The sequence below is a fragment of the Dermochelys coriacea genome, chromosome 3, assembly GCF_009764565.3.
Source record: "Dermochelys coriacea isolate rDerCor1 chromosome 3, rDerCor1.pri.v4, whole genome shotgun sequence".
Classification (NCBI taxonomy): Eukaryota; Metazoa; Chordata; order Testudines; family Dermochelyidae; genus Dermochelys; species Dermochelys coriacea.
Window position 1 is genome coordinate 34465714 of NC_050070.1, and position 15559 is coordinate 34481272.

At 43.5% G+C, this 15559-nt stretch overlaps 1 protein-coding gene across 1 annotated transcript; it reads left to right on the forward strand.

Annotated features, from left to right (window-relative positions):
* The first annotated feature begins 11076 nt into the window (after positions 1-11076).
* LOC119853305 (ferritin heavy chain-like) lies at positions 11077-11909 on the forward strand. Its single transcript, XM_043512221.1, is given in 3 exon segments — positions 11077-11394; positions 11396-11684; positions 11687-11909. Coding segments are annotated over 3 exon segments (546 nt in total). The 5' UTR covers positions 11077-11199; the 3' UTR covers positions 11749-11909.
* The last annotated feature ends 3650 nt before the right edge of the window (positions 11910-15559 follow it).

Here is a 15559-nt window from a genome sequence, read left to right on the forward strand (position 1 = left end):
AGGCTGTTCCAGAACTTCACTCCTCTGATGGTTAGAAACCTTCATCTAATTTCAAGTCTAAACTTCCCAATGACCAGTTTATATCCATTTGTTCTTGTGTCCACATTAAATAATTCCTCTCTCTCTCTGGTATTTATCCCTCTGATATATTTATAGAGAGCAATCATATCTCCCCTCAGCCTTCTTTTGGTTAGGCTAAACAAGCCAAGCTCCTTGAGTCTCCTTTCATAAGACACGTTTTCCGTTCTTTGGATCATCCTAGTAGCCCTTCTCTGTACCTGTTCCAGTTTGAATTCATCCTTTTTAAACATGGGAGACCAGAACTGCACACAGTATTCCAGATGAGATCTCACCAGTGCCTTGTATAAAGGTATTAACACATCCTTATGTTTACCAGAAATACCTTGCCTGATGCATCCCAAGACCACATTAGCTTTTTTCACGGCCATATCACATTGGCAGCTCATAGTCATCTTGTGGTCAACCAATACTCCAAGGTCCTTCTCCTCCTCTGTTACTTCCAATTGATGCGTCCCCAGCTTATAACTAAAATTCTTGTTATTAATCCCTAAATGCATGACCTTACACTTCTCACTATTACATTTCATCCTATTATTCCAGTTTACAAGGTCATCCAGATCTTCCTGCATGATATCCTGGTCCTTCTCTGAAGTGGCAATACCTCCCAGCTTTGTGTCATCCGCAAACTTTATTAGCACATTCCCACTTTTTGTGTTGAGGTTAGTAATAAAAAGATTAAATAAGATTGGTCCCAAAACCGATCGCTGAGAAACTCCACTGGTAACCTCCCTCCACCCTGACAGTTCACCTTTCAGTATGACCCGCTGTAGTCTCCCCTTTAACCAGTTCCTTTTCCACCTTTCAATTTTCATATTGATCCCCATCTTTTCCAATTTAACTAATAATTCCTCATGTGACACCATATCAAATGCCTTACTAAAATCGAGGTAAATTAGATCCACTGCATTTCCTTTGTCTAAAAAATCTGTTACTTTCTCAAAGAAGGATATCAGGTTGGTTTGGCATGATCGGCCTTTTGCAAAACCATGTTGTATTTTGTCCCAATTACCATTGACCTCAATGTCCTTAACTCCTTTCTCCTTCAAAATTTTTTCCAACACCTTGCATACTACAGATGTCAAACTAACAGGCCTATAGTTACCCGGATCACTTTTTTTTCCCTTTCTTAAAAATAGGAACTATGTTAGCAATTTTCCAGTCATACGGTACAAGCCCTGAGTTTACAGATTCATTAAAAATTCTTGCTAATGGGCTTGCAATTTCATGTGCCAGTTCCTCTAATACTCTTGGATGAAGATTATCCGGGCCCCCCGATTTAGTCCCATTAAGCTGTTCGAGTTTGGCTTCTACCTCGGATTTGATAATATCTACCTCCATATCCTCATTCCCATTTGTCATGCTACCATTATCCCTAAGCTCCTCATTAGCCTCATTAAAGACTGAGGCAAAGTATTTGTTTAGAATTTGGGCCATGTCTAGATTATCCTTAACCTGCACTCCATCCTCAGTGTTTAGCAGTCCCACCTCTTCTTTCCTTTTTTTCTTCTTATTTAAATGGCTATAGAACCTTTTACTATTGATTTTAATTCCCTCTGCAAGGTTCAATTCTACATGACTTTTAGCCTGTCTCACTATGTCTACACGTTCTGACCTCAATAAGGTAGTTTTCCTTGCTGATCCCTCCCATCTTCCACTCCACAGACTACAGCGGGTCATGCTTCCTGCTTTTGCATAATCACCTCTCTGAGAGGCTTGCTCATCCAGCTTGGTCTACAACTCCTGCCTATGAATTTTTTCCCCTTTCTTGGGATGCAGGCTTCCGATAGCTTCTGCAGCTTTGACTTAAAATAATCCCAGGCCTCCTCCGCCTTTAGATCCATAAGTGCTTCAGTCCAATCCACTTCCCTAACCAATTTCCTTAATTTTTTAAAGTCAGCCCTTTTGAAATCAAAAACCCTAGTCACAGATTTATTTTTGTGTATCCTTCTATTCAGTTTGAACTGAATTAGCTCATGATCACTCGAGCCAAGGTTGTCCCTTACAACCATTTCTTCTATGAGGTCCTCACTACTCACCAAAGCCAAATCTCAAATGGCATCCCCTCTTGTTGGTTCAGCAACTACTTGATGAAGGAATCCATCAGCTATCGCATCTAGGAAAATCTGAGCCCTATTATTATTACTAGCACTCGTCCTCCAGTCTATATCTGGGAAGTTAAAATCTCCCATGATCATGCAGTTCCCATTCATATTTACTTCATTAAAAACATTAAAGAGGTCTCTATCCATATTCAAATTAGATCCTGGCCGTCTATAGCACACCCCAAGCACTATCCCAGGGGAGGATCTAGTAGCTTTCTTCCCCAATGTGATTTTTGCCCAGATAGACTCTGTTTTATCCATTCCATCACTTCTTATTTCTTTACAGTCTACCTCATCACTGATATACAATGATATACACCACCTTTACCTTTACCTTTATTTCTGTCTTTCTTAAACAGCACATACCCTTAAATACCTGTACTCCAGTCATGACTACTATTCCACCATGTTTCTGTTATCCCTATAATATCTGGTTTCACTTTCTGCACCAGTAGCTATAGTTCCTCCATTTTGTTACCTAGGCTCCTCGCATTGGTGTACAAACATCTTAATTTTTGCTGTTTGGCCTAACTCACTTTCTTCACGCGATTAGGCACGGACATTCTACCACCAGTATGACCTATTAGACTAGTATCCACACTGCCCTTCCTCCTTACTTGTTTAAACACATGACTCCAATGGCCCCTGTTGCTTGTTCTTCATTTTGTTGAATGATTTATTTATGGTATGTTTGTGAATCCAAGCCTTTTGTGGATGATGTCATCTTTATCATGTATTACACATGCAGTACTACTGGGGGAAAGGCAGTAATGTGTCTCACATTCTTCTACTTCTCTCTGTGCTCCATTTAATTCCTTTCATCTCCACAGTATATTTACATGGTTCACAAATGCATTTCAGTTGCTACTGTAGACAGAAGGCATCTTAAGAAAAATGTACATTTGCATGACAGTAAATGACAGACATCAATTTTAAGTCCATGTTCAGTCTATGACTTGATATTTCATGGAGAAGACAAACTATTCTATTTGGTATTATTCACTCATCCTATAGCCATATAGGCAACAGATTTCCAGAATTCTTCACGTGCCTAAAGGCTAGTAGTCATTTATGGGGATATGTTATCCCATTAGGTGCTAAATGAAGGTGACAGTATATGATAAACCTTGTAGAATAAAGATGGTTGAAAAACAGAAGTAGTTCCTTTTGTTTGTTTTAAAGTAATAGGCAGCAGGTTTAAAACCAACAAAAGGAAGTATTTCTTCACGCAATGCACATTCAGCCTGTGGAACTCGTTGCCAGGGGATGTTGAAGGCCAAAACTATAACTGGCTTCAAAAAAGAATTAAATCAGTGGCAATGATCTAATGTCAATTAGCCAAGATGGTCAGGGATGCAACCTCATGCTCTTGCTGTCCATAAGCTCTGACAGCCAGATGCTGGGACTGGACGACAAGGGATGGATCACTTGATAATTTGCCAGTTCTTTTCATTTCCTTTGAAGCATCTGGCATTGGCCATTGTCAGAAGACAGGAAACTAAGCAAGATGGACCTTTGGTATGGCCCAGCATGGCCACTATACATTCAGAAACATTTTACATTAAATTTTTTATTGAAAAATTTTGTACCTTTTTCATGATAAAATTCCAACCCTACTATCAGATATGTGCATTTCACACCTATAACTCCTATTACAGACATACCAGAAGGGAAACACAGCAAGATCTTTAAAGCACATCCTCCTTTCAGAAAGCCTGCTTTCCACTTGTCTGGGTAAGAAAGATGTCACGTGCATTATCCTCCCCCTTAGAACTCACCCCTGCAAGATGCTGGGAACCCTCAGCTCCCACTGACTTCAGTTAGAGAGGTGGGTAGGTGCTCAGTACCTCACAGAATCAGGTTATTACTCTCTCTACAGCAGATACTTAATTTTTACCCTCCCAACATTTGCCTTACTTCTTCTCTCCTGAGGCTTGATAAAATTCAAACAGGAGCCAACCTTTTTGAATGTTTGCTCCTGCAGGTTATAGTGTTTTCACGGGCAGCATTTCTGCAGATGGGACTAAACCTCTAGTGCTGCCTTAGATACCATCCACAGGGACTTGGCAGTCTCTTTAATAGTACATGAATCTTTCCTATAAATGGCATTGTTAACCTCAATGCTTCTTTCACATTTATCATGTATATATATTTTGAGGAAGAAATAATTTATCTCCTTCTGTTGTTTGGGCAAGAATCCCTTTTAAATCCTCCCTGATGCATATCAACTCCAATATCCCAGTTTTCCTACATTTTGAATTCCCGCTGCTATGAATGGAAGATATATACAGAAATAAGAAAATCAGATTCAGTATCCATTAATAAGATCCAAGAGGAGAATTTCATCCTATAAAAGGAACCAGAATTTTTTCAATTAATAAATCTTTGACCAAACATGAAATACACAACATAGAGTCATAGGGTTTTAATACGATGTCCTAAACAAAAGGCCATTGGGCTAGACAATTAATTTTCCTTTCATATGCTTATTGAGAAAGAAATATTTGAGGTAAGATTTGTGATTTTTTTTTCCTTTCATTTTCACAACTTTATAGACTTTTATCTGATTTTAAAAGGTAGGAATACATTTTAGAGAAAATTGTAAATAGACACCACAGAGGAGAATAGCCTAGCTAAGTTTCAGATCAATGTATAACTTTATCTATGGAAAGCCTGAATCCATTAGTGAACTCAACTAATAGGTCAAGAAAAGTAATAGCAAAATAAATATTTTATTAGCATTTTGTGAAACTTGGTAATGGGTAAAGCCTACTAATCCAACAGAAGTGGGAGTCTTCTTTCTATAGCAGGTCATTACTCAATAGATATTGTCTCCAGTTTCATACCAAGTGACTTTCTCAGGGATAACTGGACAAAAATATTTTTACATTAATTTAATTTGTTACTCTAGGATATGGTGGGCTAAATTCTCTGCTGGTGTAAACTGATATCTCTCCATTGACCATACTGAGACAAATGGAGCTGCACCAGTTTACATTAGCAGAAAATCTGGCCCTTTTTTTCTAGAAATATTCCTTTTTCATCATTCCTATATTTAGGTAGAAATGATTGAATATGGAAAAAATAGTGAATAATTATTTGATTCTAAAAAAATTATCAAAACTTGCAACTATGGGGCTTCAATCACCACTGCCTGACTCTTTCTTTACACTGGTGTAACTCCATTGAAGTCAGTAGTGTTTCACCAGTGTCAAACTGGAGTAACTTGTGATGAATCAAGTCAGATTTAATTTTCCACACTATTTTCTCATCACTCACATTTGAAGACGACATTAATGCATTTTAAAAAAATTGAAAATGAAATACGTAACAGACTGAGTTGTATGTTTCCAATAAAATTTACAATGATGAAGATGCTTTGTCTAATAAAATGTCAGAGCATATTTTAAATATTGTTGTGCCTCTCACCCCACAGGATCCATAAGCACTGTACAAATACTGTTGGCCAATGTTGCACTCCTCACTCAGGCAGAATATCCATTGTAGTCAATTGCAGGATCATTATTCTTGTAGCCCCTCCAGATGTAGTGCTTCCATTCACTTTTGTGAGAGTTCTGTGTGCTGAGCAGCTGCAGAATTGGAAACTTGACATTGATATTTAAATTATACATGGGGAACATTTCTCACATTGAGAGAAATGCAAAGGCTTTTTTGTGTAGGTTCTTCTAGAACTTTCCCTCTCTAGTTTAGACAATATGGGCTAGATTTACAAAGGAACTGCCTCTCTAGGTGCCTAAGTACAACGTTTAGGTGTCACTGGCATTCACAAAGTCCTTGCCCAGCTGCTGCCTAACTCTTTAGGTGTTTCTGCCAATAGGAGTGTGGAAGACTTCCTAAACCCTGATGACACTGAGCTGCTCAATGTCTATGTGCCAGTGGGAGTCTCAAATTAGGTGTCCCCCTGCCTATCTTGCCTGAAGGGACCAATGTAGTAAGTATGAACTGTGTACACTTAACCAGTACAAAAAACAGCTAGGGGTAAGCTCTGTGCATTTTGTACCAGTAATTTGAGTATTCATCAAGGAAGCAAGATCCTTAGATTTGAAATTAGATTTATTTAGAAATAGGGAGATGAATCCAGCTTCCGGGATTGGGCTCTAACCACCAAACTATCAGATATACTAGGTGCATGGGGCTGTCTCTCTCCTGTTGACATTGTTCCATTTTATATAGATACTTAACTATTCACTGGGGCAGGGACTTGAACCTGATGCTTCTATAGCCCAGGCAACTGTGCTACCCACAAGGCTACAGATTCACTTAGACTTTTCTGTCCCAGTGGAAATGTAATGATTTACTCCAAGGGGAACAGCTTCAACAGGAGAGACAGAGAGCCCCCCACTACTGAATGCCCAATATTCAGTCACTGGTTAGGGCACTCACCTGGGAAAGCAGGGTTCAAGTCAGGCAGAGCTGGGATTTTAAAACAACTCTCCCATATGGGTGCACTAACTCTTGGGCTATTGGCTATAATGGGATGGGGGTGTCTCTCTCTCTCTCCTTTTTCATGAGAAAGAGCTGACCTGGCTTAGATGCCTAACTCCAGGAGAAGTTTCACAGCTGAGAATCCTGATCATAAGGAGGCACCTCCCGCAGACTGTCACTTAGGTGCCTATATACCTTTATATAGCTGGGCCCTAAACCCTGCCTCTGCATTGCACTCCTGGCTAGCTTAGGCAACTCCTCACTCAGCTTGCTGGCTTCTGTGAATCCTGTTCTTAGGCACCTAATTTTAGCCATACATTGCTTGGGGATCCTGGGCAGCTAACAAGGGCTGTGAATTCCACTGGGTGGCAGGGCACCTAGGAGACAGTGTTTCTGTGCATAGGTCTCCTTTCTGAATCTAGCCCTATTATCATAAACTGCACTCTTAGGAATAGAAATTGATCCATCTGGCCTAGATAAAAAGGAATCATTAAGTATTTTTCCTGCTCAAGTATTAACTTAATTTAGTAACATTGATTTAATGTCCTGAAAATGGAATACTCCGTTGATCAGTATATTGTGGTGTAAATGTCAGTGATTAGTGAGATCACAAAGTAGTGATGCTTTAGATACAGGTGGTAAAAGTGATTGTCTGTATAACAATTTTGAAGTAAATTTAAAAATGTTAAATTTAAAAATGAGATTGCAAAGTAGCAAACAATAATAAAAGTAGCAAAAGCAAAGTAGCAAACAATAATAAAAAAGACAAGAATGTGCAAAGGACTTATTTGTGTTTCTAGTCTGTAAGGTCCTGTAAAGAATAGAGATAACTGTGCATGATTTTTATTATTGAGTCTGAAAAAAAACAACCCAAACCCTATATAAGTAAATTACAATGATTTGGATGTATATATGTGCATATTACTTTATTAACTTTAGGAAAAATAAATAACTTTAGGAAAAAGTGTCAGTGCAGCCAACAGCAAGAGTTGGTGGCTGCACTCTGAGGCCACCATAAAATGTGAGAAGAGTACCCAGAAGTCACCTATTACAGGACAGGCCCAACAAAGAAAATAACAGAACGCCACTAGCCATCACCTTCAGCCCCCAACTAAAACCTCTCCAATGCATCATCAAGGATCTACAACCTATCCTGAAGGATGACCCATCACTCTCACAAATCTTGGGAGACAGGCCAGTCCTTGCTTACAGACAGCCCCCTAACCTGAAGCAAATACTCACCAATAACCACACACCACACAATAGAACCACTAACCCAGGAACCTATCCTTGCAACAAAGCCCGTTGCCAACTCTGTCCACATATCTATTCAGTGGACACCATCATAGGGCCTAATCACATCAGTCACACTATCAGAGGCTCGTTCACCTGCGCATCTACCAATGTGATATATGCCAACATGTGCCAGCAATGCCCCTCTGCCATGTACATTGGTCAAACTTGACAGTCTCTATGTAAAAGAATAAATGGACACAAACCAGACGTCAAGAATTATAACATTCAAAAACCAGTAGGAGAACACTTCAATCTCTCCGGTCACTCGATTACAGACCTGAGAGTGGCTATCCTTCAACAAAAAACCTTCAAAAACAGACTCCAGTGAGAGACTGCTGAATTAGAATTAATTTGCAAACTGGATACAATTAACTTAGGCTTGAATAGAGACTGGGAGTGGATGAGTCATTACACAAAGTAAAACTATTTCCCCATGTTATTTCTCCACCCCACCCCACCCCCCACTGTTCCTCAAATGTTCTTGTTAAGTGCTGGAAATGGCCCACCTTGCTTGTCACCATGAAAGGTTTTCCTCCCCCCACCCCCCCGCGCTGGTGATGGCTCATCTTAAGTGATCACTCTCCTTACAGTGTGTATGATAAAATCCATTGTTTCATGTTCTCTGTGTGTGTATATAAATCTCCCCACTGTATTTTCCACTGAATGCATCCGATGAAGTGAGCTGTAGCTCATGAAAGCTTATGCTCAAATAAATTTGTTAGTCTCTAAGGTGCCACAAGTACTCCTTTTCTTTTTGCGAATACAAACTAACACGGCTGCTACTCTGAAACCTGTCATTATGCAAGGCACTGAGTCGAGTCTAGTCATTTTTGGCTGAAGATGAGCCTGCTAGTGCTGTTAGGAGCACTGGACCAGATCTGATACCATTCCTGAAATTTATCAGGACGTTGCTTCATGAGTAATGTCATTAACTTCAGTGGAGCTGTGCGTGACATAGGATAGTATTCAGTATGAGTAAGGGGATCAGAGTCTGGTCCATTATACATGTATCATTTTGTTTTATCTGAGGAACTGTCCCAGTGAGTAAGATCTTCATTATGATTATCTAGCTTTCGTTTAATGCTAGGGTTCTCAGACTTCATTGCACCGCGACCCCCTTCTCACAACAAAAATTACTACATGACCCTAGGATGGGGGACCGAAGCCTGAGCCTGCCCGATCCCTGCCACCCTGCGTGGGGGTGGGGAGGCAATGCCAAAGTCCCACTGCCCCGGGAGGGGAGAGGCAAAGCCGAAGCTCAAGGGCTTCAGCCCCAGGCAGTGGGCCTGTAATCTCAGCCCCACCACACCAAGGCTGAAGCCCTCAGGCTTCGGCCCCAGAAGTAGGGCTTGGGCTTTGGCTTCGGCCCCTGGCCCCAGCAAGGCTAAGTCAACCCTGGAGACCCCATTAAAATGAGTTTGCAACACACTTTGGGGTCCCAACCCACACTTTGAGAACTGACGGCCTGGAGTTCAGCCGGCCATGGGAGGGGGGGTGCTTGGGGCTTCTCCAGGCTGGGGGGTCCAGGTGCAGGGGGTCTTGGGGCTCCAGCTGCTGGGGATGGGGGAGTAAGGGCAGAAGGGGTGGAGTCGGGGGCTAGCCTCCCCAAAGGGGGGCTCCACCTGCTGCCCATGCACCCCCGCTCACTTCCTTACCCCTCCACCTGCCTCTCGCCTCCACACACACCCATGCTCTCCTCCTCACTCCCCCATTTGCAGCCAGCCTCCCTCCCTCCTCCTCACCCTGCTGCTGACTCACTGCTCACCTCCTTACTCCCCCATCAGGCACCCCCAGCTCACTGCTCGCCTCGCTGCTTGCCTCCTCACCCCCCACCTGTCTGCTGCTCACTTCACCGCTCACCTTCTCACCCCCTCCTCACCACCGCACCTTGCTCTGTAAGCGTTGTGTGTCCCACCTGTGTCTCTAGAAAGGCAGGGCATGCAGGAGCCACAGGGAGGAAGGAATGGGGCTGATGCTCCCCCTACCCTGCCCAGGAAACTGCCGTGGCTACCGGGAAACCCCCTGGTGGGCACATTTGAGAAATGGTGGACTACACTGTGCCCCCAGTTACACCTGTACAACCTCTTTGAAGTCATAGGCCTTATTCTCATTTACTCTAATGTCCCTTTTATAGTGCTCTGGCAGCGTAAAGGAAAACCTTACTTTAATTGAGAATCAGGATCATCGGGCTTAATCCCATAGTCCTTATTCTCAATGAAGGGATAAGAGCAAAAACTGAGTGATCAGAATTATAGGCTGCAATTCACTGAGGCATGTATCATTTCTATATATGATTCTATGTATGTTATGATTTCAATAAGCTGCCTATGTGTAACTGAAGGTACAATTCATCACTGTGTGCATTAGTTACGGATTTTGTTGGATGGCTATACAAATAATGAGTGCAGTGGATGAAAGAGTAATTGTTCTCAGGCTCCAAATTCAGAGATCAAGCAGCTGGTTTCCCCTTAGGGCTCTGGGAGTAGGTGTGTTGTGAGGGGGATGGGGAGGCAGGAGCAGGTTTTCCCTGAGTGAAACAGGGAAACAGGATTACATCCCCAAGTAGTGGAAGCAACAAGGATGGAGCAGGTAGAAGCCAATCCCCTAACACCCAAGCAGTGGAAGCAGGTGTTGGTTAGTGGAGGAGCTAAGAGTCGATCCTTCTGCACCCATCAAAGGCAATCATGGTTTACCGATAGTAGAGACTTTCCTAGAGATTCATAGCAAAATTCCCTGAAGAATCTGTCCACATAGGGCATGCTCCAAACCGGGGCAGAGCAGGGCTTGCCTTGCAATTGTGCTCTGGGTTGTTGCAGGCTGTGCCAGGTCCAGGCACTAGAAATGAGAGCAGGGAATCTGTCTCTCCTGTGCTTTCCCTCTGCTTAAACCAAGGCAGCATGGAAGAGGAATCGATCTCATTCAAATGCACAGGGGACAAAAGCCAGACTGAAGGGGGAGGGGCGATAGATTGAGACAAGGAGTTGGGGCAGGGGGGTGAGAAATGAGGGCCGGCCGCTGGGCCTGGGACTAGCTAGTGTGGTCTCCAGGGAGGCAGACTAATGAGCCCAGAGGGGATACAGCAGAACCACCTGATTGGTTGAAGGGAGCCAAGAGGTGTGCTCTTATTTATGCCCAGTAACACTGACAAACCCGAGCCCCGGAGATTCCTGCTTCAATAGGGTTTGGATGGAACCGCCACTGGTTGGACCCCCCCCACCTCCAATTCTTGTATCCTCTCAGCTCCCATAGCAGCAGCAAGAAGAACAGCAGCGCCATGTCTTCGTCTCCATCCCAGGTGTGCCAGAACTACAATCAGGACAGCGAGGCGGCCGTCAACCGCCAGATCAACGTGGAGCTCTACGCCTCCTACGTGTGCCTCAGCATATCTTTCCATTTTGACCGGGATGATGTGGCTCTAAAGAATTTTGCCAAGTATTTCCTGCACCAGTCCCACAAAGAGTGTGAAGCATGCTGAAAAACTCATGAAGTTGCAGAACCAGAGGGATGGTCGCATCTTTCTGCAGGACATCAAGAAAGCAGATCGTGATGATTGGGAGAATGGGCTGACAGCAATGGAGTGTGCCTTGCACCTGGAAAAGAATGTGAACCAGTCACTCCTTGATCTTCACAAGCTGGCAACTGATAAGAATGACCCTCATTTGTGTGACTTCATTGAGATCCAGTACCTGGATGAGCAGGTGAAGGCCATCAAAGAACTGGATGATCATGTGACCAACCTGCGCAAGATGGGGCATCCAAATATGGGATGGTGGAGTACCCCTTTGACAAGCACACCCTGGGGGGCAGTGACAGTGTGAACTAAAGCCTCAGCATAGGTCACCCCTGGGTTTCAGTAGGTTTCCTAGCTTGCTGCCCAGCAGTGCATGCATCTAGTGTTTAGATAATGTCATTCTGTACCAAAAATCACACCTTTGTTTCTTTCTGTTTGTAACACCTTACATCCAATAAAGTGACTTGTTTCAACAACAACAACAAAACACTGAGGAGGCTGCTAGCCACCTGTTCAATGCTTATGCCCACAGCTGTGATTGGTCCTGTGCCTACCTTGTTCCCAGTCCTTTCCAGTTTGTTCCAGCTCTGACTCCTAGTTCCTGAGTCTGGCTCTGACCTTCAGAACTGTTCCTGGTCTCTGACTCTTGCTCCAACTGCTAAACCTGACTGGCTGCTGCTCTGACCACGAGACATGAGTGTCTGCACCGTAGTGCTGACAGGGGACTGGGAGTAGAGGCTGGTACGGGGTAGTTGAGGTGAGGGACAGACTGGAGTGGTTGGGCAAATAAACTGAAGCTGGGGGAAGAGGCTAAAAAGGGACCTTGGCGGCTCCAGTCAGCACTTCTGTCCAGGCTGTTAAAAGATCAGTCGGTGGTGCAGCGGCACTAAGGCAGGCTCCTTGCCTTCCCTGCCTTCTGGAAGCAGCTGGTACATTCCTGCAAGTCCTAAGCGCAGGGGTGGCCAGGGAAGCTCCACACGCTGCTCCTGCCTGGAGTGCTGGCTCCGCAGCTCCCATTGGCCTGGAACCGCAGCCAATGGGAGCTGCGGGAGCAGTGCCTGCAGGCAGGGGCAGCACACAGAGCTGCCTAGCTCCCCCTCCGCCTAAGAACTGCAGAGACATGCTGGCCATTTCCGGGAAGCCACCCGAGGTAAGTGCCAACCAGAGCCTGAACCTCTCACCCCCTCCAGTACCTGAACCCCCTGTGCCTATTCTGAGCCCCGTCCCATACCCAAATTCCCTCCCAGATAAGGAGCGGGGCTCAGGTACACTGAGACTAGATAAAGATTCTATGACTATAAGAGTGTGGAGGGAGAGAGAATGGGCATGTGTGGTGGGGGGAAGTGAGAACTGGGACCGAGACACAGAATCCAGAGGGCTGAGACTATGACTGTGTGAGCACAGAGACTGGGCTGGATTAAGAAGCCTGAGGGGTAGAAACTGGGACTGGGTAGGTGAGGAGAATGGGACTGGAATGAGGAGTGGGGTGGGGAAGAGATAAGACTGGGGACAGTGACAAGTTGGTGGGACCAATGGAGGGGACAGAGCAGAAGGGGTCAAGCCTAGGGTGGGGGAATAGTCAGAAAAGTCAGGAGTGCCATTTCAGATTGGGGGAGGCAACTTTAACCATGGGTTTAGGGGTTACTTGGGCACCTGAAAACTCTAGGGTTTTGTTTTTGTTGTTGTTTTGCAGATAATAACTTAGAAATTAGCTGACAAGAGCACTGTATCTAAATCCTAAAGAAAGAAAGAGTATATATACTTTACACACACACACAGACACACACACACACCAGTTAAAACCGTATTTTAAGTTTATATGTAAGTTTGGAACAATCAGACGATAATACAGCAAGATATTCCAAATCCCAAGTCTTGGGGTATCCATTTTGGAGTCTTAACACAGATGTCAGAAATTCAAGTTTGATATTTTGAACACTATCTTTAGAAAAGATAAATAAAAATAAATAAAATCTGCTTAAAATCTGCTTACTTTCTCTAACAGACACACTCTGTGTTACTGTCATTATCTACTCTATTTTAGTCAATTGTTTTTCACTCCACTAAAAACGTATTTACTTAATTTTAACATAGGTGATTACATTTATTTTCTCTTTTTATTAAGAATGTGAATTTATTTTTCTAAGTATTTTGGCATTTATATTTACCGATCAAAAGCATGTACATTTGACTCCATCATTACCATTAGCATCAGACATGGAATTACATTTATTTTCATACGAATTTTAAGTTATTTACAGATATAATTTAAAATACAATTTGAAAATAAGCGACCTTCATCTGTCCAAAGTTATGTGTTTAGCTAATGTTTGTTTTTTTGAAACTGGCACTGCTAAGGTGAATGCAAGCTAAATTTACATTCTAGAAGGATACTAGTATTTGATTGAACCACTTTAAATAATGAATGACAAAGCACAATATGATAATAAAAGTAATAATAATTACTTCAGCCAGGACCGGTTAGGCATTTTAGAACTCACTATTCACAGAATTAAATTTAAGCATGAGAGAAATAAAATTATGAAATGCACAGACCAATCAAAAAAACTAAAATAACAGTACTGGAATCCTTAATGAGCTTTGAAAGAATAAAATTACAGTGAATGTATGTTGCACATTTCAACAGGAAGTACCAAGAAGTAACAACAACAATAATAATACAAGTATGTGTGTGTGAGAGAGTGTGTGTGTTAAAGGGGGCAGTGTGCATGGGAAACTGTGTGTTTCTCAGAGAGATAGAGTGTGTGTGTTGCAGGGGGGTGAGAGAGACTGTGTGTGTGTGTGAGAGAGAGAGGGTGTGTGTTGAGGGGGACTGTGTGTTTGAGTGAGCATGCCAGCACACTTTCTCTTTAAACCAAGCACTCAGGAGCCTGAACACTTGTTCAGTACAGCAGTAGCTGCAGCTCCCACTCCTGAGCCAGAGGCATGAGCACAGACAGGTCCCTGTCCCCCCACAGCTCAGTGGAGACCTACTTAGGCACTGCTATCTCTAGCATACGGCAAGGCCCCCAGGCCAGCCATGGATCAGATTCCCAAAGAAGGGAAGACTGCTGCAAAAGCAGGAGTTGGGCTGCTGGAGAGCAGCAGCTGCTGGCCAGGTGTCCAGCTCAGGGAAGGGTGACTATGGGGAGGGGGAGGGGCAAAGGCAAATGTTGGGGTGGCTATAGCCACCAGCAGCCCTACCCCTGTTCATAAAATTATAATGTGATATGAAACTTGAGGGGGGGGGGACAGGTGCCCCCTTGCACTTTCTAAATGGTGCCCCGAGAAGAGTCTATTTGAATCAAAGCACACTCCTCTCCAGAGCATGACTCCCCTGTCCAAGATTCCCAAGTCTCGCCATTCCTCTGCTGTCCGCAGGTGTCTCTGAAATCCACTAGCAGAGTATTGTATCCCTCTCTAGAGCTGGTCCACATAGAGAATGACAACCTACTCCCTCAGTCAGCTACTCCATTAACTCAAGAGGCAAGGTTTTGTGCAGTGGATCAAAATGTTCTGACCCTACTGATGAACCATGTTGGAGGCAATATGATGTCATGTGATAGAGTTTATGCTTTTTCAGCTTCGTCTTTTAAAAATATAGGAAATTACACATAAAAGCTATGTTAAAAGAACATTTAAGGCTGCAAAATCAAACACTTGAAAGTTAGGGGATGTCAGAATTGGGGCTGAATGTGTGTTTGCATGTTTCATTACATGATCACATACTATTTTTTCCCACAGGACCCCGCCTCATTCAAGATGGACCTGTTCTGGGGATGAATCAGGGCTGTTTACCTATTGTCAGTACCAGGAGACGGTGGGCCTAAGCCTGCCAATAGTTAAAGGCCCTCCCCCTTAGCCGGCAGAGGGGAGACCAGTAAATCCAGGTCATAACTGAATGCTGAGGTCCGGGGACAACAGAAACAGGAGTGAGAGTCTTAGGGAAAAATCATGGGACTGAAAAGAGCTGCCAAGAAGAGAACCCACAACAGGACCCACTGCTCCTCAAAGGCATCCAAGGAGGCAGTGGACACTGCCCAATCACTTGTGTGTAGTGAAGGCAACTGTGGTCTGTAGGACCATGCTTTACTTGTTGTAGAAGTGGAAGGTGTTCTGTGAA